Source organism: Aptenodytes forsteri, unplaced genomic scaffold (genome assembly GCF_000699145.1).
Source record: "Aptenodytes forsteri isolate BGI_AS27 unplaced genomic scaffold, ASM69914v1 Scaffold142, whole genome shotgun sequence".
Lineage (NCBI taxonomy): Eukaryota > Metazoa > Chordata > Aves > Sphenisciformes > Spheniscidae > Aptenodytes > Aptenodytes forsteri.
In genome coordinates this window covers 1,534,041-1,544,079 of record NW_008794598.1, presented here as the reverse complement: position 1 = coordinate 1,544,079, position 10,039 = coordinate 1,534,041, and the positions used below count along the sequence as shown (strand labels likewise).

Below are 10,039 nucleotides of genomic sequence, written 5' to 3'. Positions count from 1 at the left end.
CAACAATATTTTTTAGATTATAATTATTATTATTAAAGAAAGAGGTGTTACATACCCAATTTTAACGTGGCCAAGAAAGCCTACAGACAAGCCACTGAACCCAAAGACCTGACTGAAACGCCCCAAGTGGGGGAAGCCCCGACCCTGAGCTGGAGGGGGGAGCTGGGCTGTCCCCACCGGCTCTGGGGGTCCCCGCTGACCAGTTCTCCCCTTCCCTGCAGGAGGCCCTACACCGCGAGCTGCTGCTCAAGCAGAAGATGGTGATTTTGCAGGAGCTTTTCTCCACGCTGCTGCAAGCATCAGAAAAATCCTGGCAGGTACCAGGGAGCTGCACGAGGCGATTCCTGCTGGGCTGGGGGGAGGTCTTGCCTCGGCGGGACTGGGCTTGTGTGCAGAAGCAAGAGCACCCCACGGGTCTCCCTTTCTTTCCCGGAGCTAAGTTCTAGCTCTGCCTGGCTTCAGTGCTTTACAGGCATGGAGATGTTACAGGTTTAAAACGCAACGCCGTCACCTAGCAGACAAGACATCATGCAGAACTGTTCACCTGCAAGTAGCTGCTTGCCCTGCCTCTCTCCTTGCTGTCACCTTTCTTCTTAGGGACGGTTGAACACAAACTGAGAAGTTAGGGGGCTACTTTGCTTGAAGTTTTTCCCCTTTTGTCCCCCGAAAGACTGTTACAAAATGTACTTTACTTTCAGATCAACAGGAAGTGTAAAACACTTTTCTTCTGTAAGGTTTTGTTTGGTTTGGTTTTTTTTTTTAATACTTGCCTTTCCCACTTTTTCTTAAATAAAAAGCAAACAGAAGTGTACAAGTGGGGAAAAAAACTGAATGAACCCAAACAACCATCTTCCACTGAATTTTCTTTCCTAGTCAAGAAGAGTTTCAAATATTTTGAACCAGTTTTTTCTTTTTTTTTCCCCCCCCCAAAATAAAAATTTTAGATGCACCAAACTGGTGCATTCAAGCGCCAGTGAACACCACATTAGATGGGAGAAAAGACAGACTGTTTCTTAATCTGGAACACAACGGCTAAAAAAAACCCACCCAGTGCACACAGCCTTCCTGCCGAGCTCCCAGCCACCCAGTCTGTTCCTCGCTAGGACCCGTGGGGACATCCTCCGCCCCGGTTCCTTTCGGGGATGTATTCTGGGCCCCAAACACAGGTCAGGGGACCCAATACCACGATGCTCTGGCACACCTGCTTAGCTTTAGGGGCTCTGCTGAATCGTGGCCCTGCATCAAGCTATTTCCCCACAGCTCAAACAAAATCCTCCAGGCAGCGCTGAAAACCAGGGCCCATTTTTTTGCTCTCAGGAGGTAAAATTGAGGTGATGCATTTTATGTAACACATGAAGTTTTTTTTATATAGGATTATGAAATGAAATATAAGTTTACAGTTCATTGTGCCATTAAAAGAGTAGTTTGAAAGTTCTGTTGGGGCAGAAAAGTGATTGGGTGAGATGGTGTAAAAAACTTGTGTTAGATGTACTGCGGTTAGAAGCTTCCGCCTGCGCTTGCTTCTTCAAATATAATATGAGCAGGAAAAAAACACCCTGACACACTCTGCAGGAAGTAGCCATGAAACCTCAGCTTAGAAACAGGTGGGTGCACTTTGCTTCTCGCTATCTCTGCTACAGAAGACAGACTTTGCTGCTGCCTCTCGCATTCAGCCTTTATTCGGACTAAAAATTAACTCGCCGCTGGCACTGGAGCCAACGGGGCAAACAAGGCAGATGCTGCCTGCTTGGAGGGGATCCCCTGGGAGCTGCGCGGAGGGGGGCAGACGGGGGGCAAGGGGCTTCTCTGGGAGGTGCTGGCAAAGGGGGGTACAGACCGGTCCTGTACAATAATGCTGTGCCGTGGAAACTGATGGTTGGTTGCTCGTTTCCAGGCCCAGGTGAGATGCCAAATGCTTGTTGCTGAGGTTTTTTTAATCCTTTCCAATATTTTGGGTCTCAAAGAAATGTGATTGCATACACTTGAATGATCTGGTAGAGATTCTTGAAACAGACAGAGTCATTTTTGAGATGCTGCTCGTGTTTGTGGGTGCTTCTGGTTTGATGGAGCAAGCAAATACTCCACAGGAGGATAGGGTGTAGTTAAACTGAAGGGATAAAGCATTTGGTTCCTTCCCCCTCCCACAATTTTACTTCTAGGTTAGAGACACCTTCCTACCACAGGTCTGTACCTTAAATCCCCCATCTGTTGTAAAACTTGCTTAGTTGATTCAAAAACGCTGCCAGATGAAGGAAGCTAAGTAAGTCTCAGTTATGATTATTAAGAGTAATTAGTTTCAAGCTGTTCTCTTCTTTAAGAAGAAAATTGCTACCTTAATATATTTTCTTCCCTTCCTGACCTCTGAAGTTGAGCCTGACTTTTGGAAGTACCTTGCAGCTCTGCAGAGTTTAAGATCTTGGCCATTTCCAGCGCATTACTACTACTACTACATGGACCCATTTTTCTAGTGCAAAGATTGTGTCTGGGCAAACTGGAAGCCTTCCAGAAACAGCATTTATTATTACTGCTTTAACCAGCTAGTTAAAATGACTAAGGGAAGGCTTATCAAAGAATTCACCGATCACAGGAAAACCAAAACACTACAGCTGTCAGCCAAAAACAGTTAAGTGCTGTGTAAGTACGTTAAAGTGACAGCAGTAGAGAAATGCAGAAGAGTTTGAAAAAGCTTTTGGAGCTGCCCATTCAGGTAACCTCATCAGACTTTCTGAAGATGAGGGCTACAGAGGATTCAAATATGGTATTTGCAAGACAGCGTATTTTGAACATCTTAGCCCTAATCCTCTCTTCTGCCTGGCTTTCAGTAGGTGCCTCTGGGCTCTCTAGCAAGGCACAGTGCAAGGATCCCCAGGTGGTGTTCAAACAGTGTCACCAGAGACACTGCAGAAGAGAGGAAAACCAACCACCACCTGATGATAGCGGCTATGGGGGTTTTATTGTTGTTGTTTTGTTTAGTTGGGTGGGTGGGGTGTTTTGGTTTTGTTTTTTTTTTTTTTAAAGCAGCCCCTTTCACGTAGATAATCTTCAACACAAGGGCTTGACCAAGATATGCTCACATAACTTTTCTGGTCAGAAGCATAATTTCTGACGCCCTCCCATATATGTGCACATGCTTACTCACCCCTCGCTGCCATGCTGTTCTGGTAACGGCCCTAACAGACAGGGTATTCCATTTAGGGAAGTCTTTATACTCTATGTTCTTTTGCCAATTTATAAGCTGCATCTCCATGAAAGGAGTTTGCCAGCACGTTTCTGCTCTCAAGCGTAGGAAGGGCCTGGTGCTCTGTTGCCTTGTACTTTGCACAGTCATTTACCTCTGTGCACAACGGCCATAACACCACCACCCTCTAACGTGAGCCTTTGCAGACAGCAGACTAAAATAAACTGCAGAGGAAAACTAGGCATAGTATTTCACATATAAAAATGCTTTTCAAAATTTCACCTACTTTCTAAGAGGCTAGAGTCTTTAGTATTTTGTACCAACAACTGGGAAGGTTTATTCTTTGGGACTGTAAACTTACTTTTGTGCAAATTTAAACAGTGCTAAGACACCAGAGAATCTGGTTTTGCTTGGGTCTAACAGCTATTCCTGTAACATCAAGGAGTTGCTTTTTCAGAGGCTTGACTTCAAACAGCAGTAAGCAAAGCGGTTACAGGCGTTCTCAGTAGTGGTGGTGGAAAAACAGCCTACGTGATCTCTTTACTAGAAATTTTATCTGAATTTGCATGCAGTCTGGTTTCACAAAACTAAAGAAGCCTGACTAACGCTGAGAGGAGATTATAAGGAAAATGAATCATCCCTGTTGCCCTCTTATCCCCCTGCCCAGCTGCTAGGTGTTGCAATGCAGACCCAACCCATTTCCTAAGGGAACCAGCAAGACAAGACCTTAGTACCAGCTGGAGCTTTAGGCAAGGAGCATTGCAGGGAGGAACCGTCAGCCAGGGAACAGGGCTGTGCGCAGGCACAGGCGGCAGCTATGCTTCTGCCAGACCCATCCAGACTAACCTGAAATCTCCTTGCTCTTAACTTCTCATCTCCCTGCAAGTACCTGCACTCAGTAACCAGTAGAACTGCCTCAGGAGAGTTTTTCAACGTGTTAAGAGTCTTCCCCCATATCCCATTTATTCTGAGATTGTGAATGGCTTATTTGAACTCTGTGAGCATTGAAAAGACTTTGACCAAATTTAGGCACAATATTACAGATGAAGAAAAGGGAGAAAGTGAATCAAAACAGAAGCTAACAAAACATTGGGGGCATATTGTGTAGTTCATGATTCCACACATCAGTTCAATTGTTTTTTTTCCCCAGGGTCAGCTGAATGAAGATAAACTGAAGTGTAAACTAAGGGCACTTGAAAATCAGCTGCAGGCCTGCACCCAGGTAATGTCTGATTGCTGAGAAACAAACATGGGTGAAGAAAGGCATGAAAACAAAATACCGAACCACGTAATTAGGTCGGGTCTCAGTTTCTAGAGCAATCTGATTAGATATGGATCTGAAAACAATTTTTCCTCTTTGCTGAAGCAATGCTTCACAGCAAATTAGCAGTAGCATTTACACACTCTGGATTTGCTAATATTCAGGCTTAGCAAGATTAGGAATATGTCAAAGAAGACCCTTCAAGCACTTTAATTCTTCCTTTGAAGAGCTACTCAAAGGAGTGCGTGAAGAAGATCCTGATAGAGATGGAAGACCAGAAGCAGACCTATGAGCAGAAGGCAAAAGAGGCTCTTCAGAAGATGCTGGAGGACAAACTCCAAACAGAGCAGCAGCTACAAAACTCTCAAGTAAGCAACATGTTTTACACATGCTTTGCTTTAATCTAGTCCAACTGTGACAAAGAGCCCCCACGTTTCAGGGAAAGGCAATGACTAGCTTACCATCAGTAACAAAGATGCAAAAATATCTTTTTTTTTTTAGCTACCAAGCAAAGTCCAAAGCAGCTTTGTGGCAACCTGTGCTCATTTTGTGAGCCATACATCAGGTTATTAAAAACAGCACAGCAGTATGTTTCCCCAACTGTGTATGGCAGTTTTAAATGTAATCCCTTCTCCTCTACCGTCCCTTCTTCCCATTCCCTTCTCTGCATGCACAGAGCAACAGCCACACACAGCGACATCCAGGCCACGAGGTCTCCAGAGACACTTTTTCTGGAGTTCCTCTTTTATATGAAAATGGGTTTTCCCCAAGAGGTAGCGATTTGCTTTGACCCACAGGATAACTGGTATTTTCACAAAAACAAATCAGTCTTATCCCAAATACTACCATGCTTCTAAATCCTCCCGGCAGCAGAGGAACTCGGGTTCCACAGCCAACCCTCTGCCCGTGTTTGCTCTGTCCATCAGATGGCCTCAGACCCACACAGGTTATTATAACCCTGACGCAGGAGGAGGCAGCACTGCCCCAGCCCCATGCACAGGCCAGCTGATGTGAGTGCCCATGGATGCTGTTCAGGGCAGCCTGGCACAGTCCTGCCGGGTGGTGGGTCACAGCCCACCCTTGGGTCCTTGTCTCCTCCACAGAGAAGCCTGGCAGCAACAAGAGAGGACCTTGCTTTCTGGAAAGAGCACTATACCACACTCAAAGCTGAATTGACCAAGATGACCACAGCGCACACTGAGCTCGAGAACAGCTTCCACATTTTGCAAAGCGAACTGCAGGTACGTTAGTTCTCCGCAGGAACAGCATCCATGGGAGTTCGTATTTTCCAATTTGCAAGCAGGGAAGCCCCTGGGTTGAGATCACTGTATAATAAATCCTGTTCAAGGAAGCACAGCAGTTACACCTGCAACCTAGTTCTCAGCTCGGGGCTGCCTTTCATTGCCAGAAAGCTGGCCGACGCTGCGTGCTCACAGGCTGCCCACGGCATGGTGCCAGGGCTGGGCTGATGCCGGGGCTCTTCTTGCCCCCAGCGAGCAGACGCACAGAACGAGCAGCTCCACCAGGCCCTGCACAGCCTGCAGAGCGAGCACGCCACGCTCCACCAGCGAGCCAGCGCCTTGCAGCAGGACAACGACCTGAAGGCAGAGCACATCAGCGCCATCGAAGGTATCGTGTGCGGGGGAATGGTGGGGGCGTCTGTCCTTCAAATGAACAGAGGATATAAGGAAAACAGTCTTAAAATCCTGGTCCTTAAAGCCAAGCACACACACATGCAAAAGACTCTCCGCGCTTGCCGAGAGAGCCTCTGGTTTCCAAAGGGCCCCTAAAGTCTTTTCCAACCAGATTAAAGGACTTCAGAGAATTGAAATGACTTTTCTAGAAGAAAGGATGGAATGAGAGACTTGGGGGAAAAAAAAGAAAATCAAAGATGAGTCCTCAGCTTTGACGAGGACCTTTGCATCCTTGTCAGACCCATCGAACACAGCAATGCAAGCCCGCACAGGTGGCGGGCATCGCCCATTACTGTCTGAGGTGCTGCTGCATGGTGGTGGATATGCTAATAGCACCTTCAAGTACCAATTCAGATAGAGGCAAGGAAACTCACACATAACTCTTACGGCTATTTTAAAACACAATTAAGGAAGAGTAAATAGGTGGCAGTTCTATTTTCATAACAGGTCTCACACAAACAGCTTTAAAATAAACCATAAATTAATAGAATGTAAGGCACACTAGAAAAAGCTACCAAAACTGAAAGGGCAGTTAACAGCTCAATATCTGATCTTCAGAGAAGAAAGTTGAGTGTAGCCAACAATATCCACGCCACTTAACACATGTGGAGAAAGGGAAAGTTGCCATCCTCGCGTAAAGATACAGAGACTTACATCAACATTGATTTTCTTCTTATCATTATTTCAGATAAGTTGCAAAAAGAACAAAATCAGAAGGTAACGCTGGAGGCAACAATCAGCCATTTGCACAGTAAGTAACACAAAGAAGTGCAAAGTAAGAGATCTGCGGCAGCGCTGTGGACGATAACAGCGGCTTTTCATGTTCACAGACTTGATACAGAACCAGACCAACCAACAGAAGACCCAGGAGGTGACAGTGCAAAGGAAAGGTCAGCAAACTTTGTAACTCCCACCTAGCACTCCTCTCACTGGATACAGGAATGTTAGACCTGACTCTAAGAGAAGTCTACAGTGGTTTAGAATAAAGGATTACTTTAAAGCTGCACAAAGCGAGTTATTATATTTTGCTAGTTAACATTAAATGTAAGTGTATTTATGATGGCAAACACTTTAAAAAATAAATGGATTTCATTGCAAATTCTACTTCAGTGGCTATGCCATTTCTTTCCCAAGCAAAATACATTCCAGTTTATAATTGCAGCTACAGTTGTACTTGAAAAAAAAGTAATAAAAGGCATTTTAACTCTCCCTCCCTTCCATTTCTGGCAACTAATTATAAATATTCCTCTAAAGATGATTAACTTGTAGCTACAGCAGAGGCAGGCCCATAACTAACTCAGCTCCTGTGTCCTCTGCTGTGTGCACAGCACACAAATATTATCTTTAAACTGCACTGAGTAAACAAGATCTAAAGCAAACTGAAAGCCTACACCTGTTTCTCATCAGAAGCCTGACTGTTTTCTAGACCAGGTTTTCACCACACAGACCCCACCTCTCACTCCTGCCAAGGAAAAACAAAATGCTCTGTTAGAGCACCCCGAGGAGGAGGAGGGAGAAGAAAGTCTGAAGGATGAGATGCAGAAAAGGACATCCCAGCTTACAGCAAAGGAGAACGAGGTGAGGCAGTCACTGAATCATGGCAGGGACCAAGTTCCCTTCTGGGGGGCGAGCTGCTGGCGTTAGTGCTCCAGCAGCAGCAGCACAACACAACGCACCAAAGCTCATGGAAGTAACCTGAGCTTGGTATCTCCTGTAAGGATTATTTCTGCTGAATTTTTATCCTGATACCAGCCTCAGCTAAACCCCAGATGCAGTGTCCACCTGCAAAGGCAGGGCACCAGCAGCCTGGCGCCCGGGGCTGTAGCAGCAGAGGCCTCTCCATACAAACCTATTTCTGCTCTCACAGACAAGAGAGTCTCAAAAGTCTCACAGGGAAAAGCCAAAGCCACACTTTAAGAGCTGAAGCCCCGAGCGCAAAGGAAGGAGAGGAGGAAGAAAGGCTTGCAAATAACAGGAAGGGTCTGCTAACAAAAGCAATGCCCTTACAACTGGGCTGCAAAAAACTTCAAAGCTTTCTGACCCCTTACATGCACTTTCCCATCTAAAAGACTGTTTGAGGACACAAGACTGGTAGCACAAACTGTGCCACGTCCTCTGCCAGCCAACAGCCCCATAGTTCTTACAGCAGTACTCACATAGCGAGGATTTATAAGAAAGAATTTATAACTTACTGTAGCAGAGCTTAGAGCCACGCAGAAGAAGAGCTTGTCCTACTGACCCACACTGGTGAGTGCAGCACCAGGCATCACCCAGCATCACCTGGGGAAGGGTTTTGTAAAGCACAATCACAGCAAAAGGGAACAGCTGGGGGGGCCCAGCTGCCCCCGCGGCAGCTCTTGCAGCCTCTCGGTGCAAGCAGCCTCCTTCCACAGCTGCTGCTGCTGCTGCTAACGCACCGCTCACCGGGAAGGCAGCCGGGTCTCGCGCTGTGTGGCCGTTTGGACCAAAGACGCTCCCTGGGTTTTGGGGTTGCACAATGCAACAAAGGCACCTGTCCTGTGTGCTCCATGTTTCAGAGGGTTTAAAGGACTCTGCAACTGCTCTCACAGTCAGTGAAATGCAGACTGAATTTCAGAATGAGAGGCAAACCCTGCCACGAGTTTGCACTCCATGTCTTCTTCCTGACCTGCACACTTCTGTGGTCATAAAAATAACTATTGCTTCTTTCTCCCATGTGATGTGAAAGATGGCAGCAAAGCCAAGCAGGTCACGGGATGGTAACCGACCGGGCATTGCCTCTATCACCACTTTCCTGGTAACACTGAGATCTACTCTGTCCCCTATAGGTATATATGGGCATACAGGTAGCAGAAGTGAAAATCCCCCGCCACTGCAGTGCCCGTGCATGGGCAAAGCGCTGCAGCCGCTGCGGGAGCCCTGCCACTCTCGGCGTGTACAAGAGTGAGGGGATCCCTCCTGCTAACGGCCCCTCGCTCTGCTTGCAGTGCACGGAGCTGCGCTCGGAGCTGGAGGCCCTGAGCGAGGAGTACCGCTCCTGCCTGACCAGGCTGCGCCAGTGCCGGGACGAGCTCAACCACTTCCAGAGCAAGCAGGCAAAGGTGGGAGGCATTCTTCGCCCTGACTCCCAGTGCTTTCGGACCGAGGCTGCAGATCGGTCTGGGAAAAATTCCCCCATTTATTTGTGCAGTGCGGAAAGATGAATGACATGTTTGCTAGGGATGAGATGAGAAGTTTCTTTTCCCCACCAATTTACTAGAAACACTTCCTTCTCTTTGCAGAGACAGCGCGGTCACTGGATCCCTCTCCTGGTGGCAGTGATAGCAATGGCGATAGCCACCTTCCTCGCAAGTTACAGACCATGAAGGACCTTCTCCATGACCAGTCTCACTGCAGGAGCCAACTTCTGCTTCACCAACAGCAACGCGCTCTCACCGCAGTGCACCGTCTGCTGTTTTGCACTTGCCTGTTTGGTTCATATCCTGAGCTGGTCTCACTCCAAACTGCCGTGGCTCCAATAAACGCTGGGAGATCACTCCTTCCCTTGGCCGCTTTGGTTATTCTGTGTCAGCTGAAGGTTGTGCTGCCCAGTCCCCGCGGCACTGAGGGACAAAGCTACTCCAACCACCACTCCCACGGCTCGTGCAGGGCAGGAGGGAAGGGGCATCCTGTGCCCTTGGGGTCCAGCCTCCCCGGTTTTCATGGCCGGTGGCTGAGAGGACTACAAAATTCTCTTCCTTTATTTATTGCCTCCCTAGATGGCAGGCATTCGACCCTGGACCACCTCTACTGATACCTGGACAAAGAAACCCAGCTCAAGGAGGCTTTTTAGCACCGTCCCCTCCTACTCCCCCCATGCACTGCCTGTCCTGAGCAATTTTCCCACCTCCCGCCCATCGGGCCCAGTTCGGCCCACCGCTTTTTGAG

The 10,039-nt window shown here is 47.5% G+C and overlaps 1 protein-coding gene across 2 annotated transcripts; it reads left to right on the top strand.

Moving 5' to 3' along the window:
• The first annotated feature begins 245 nt into the window (after nucleotides 1–245).
• On the top strand, nucleotides 246–9,648 carry TRAF3IP3 (TRAF3 interacting protein 3). 2 transcript variants are annotated; one of them, XM_019470344.1, is made up of 10 exons: nucleotides 246–317; nucleotides 4,329–4,400; nucleotides 4,667–4,807; nucleotides 5,543–5,680; nucleotides 5,933–6,068; nucleotides 6,822–6,884; nucleotides 6,964–7,023; nucleotides 7,560–7,711; nucleotides 9,100–9,213; nucleotides 9,394–9,648. In XM_019470344.1, exons 1-10 carry the CDS (start codon nucleotides 258–260, stop codon nucleotides 9,475–9,477), a joined length of 1,020 nt encoding a protein of 339 aa, XP_019325889.1. In that variant the 5' UTR covers nucleotides 246–257; the 3' UTR covers nucleotides 9,478–9,648. The 2 variants fall into 2 exon arrangements, with proteins under 2 accessions (XP_019325889.1, XP_019325890.1); XM_019470345.1 differs by having other exon boundaries at nucleotides 8,941–9,213.
• The last annotated feature ends 391 nt before the right edge of the window (nucleotides 9,649–10,039 follow it).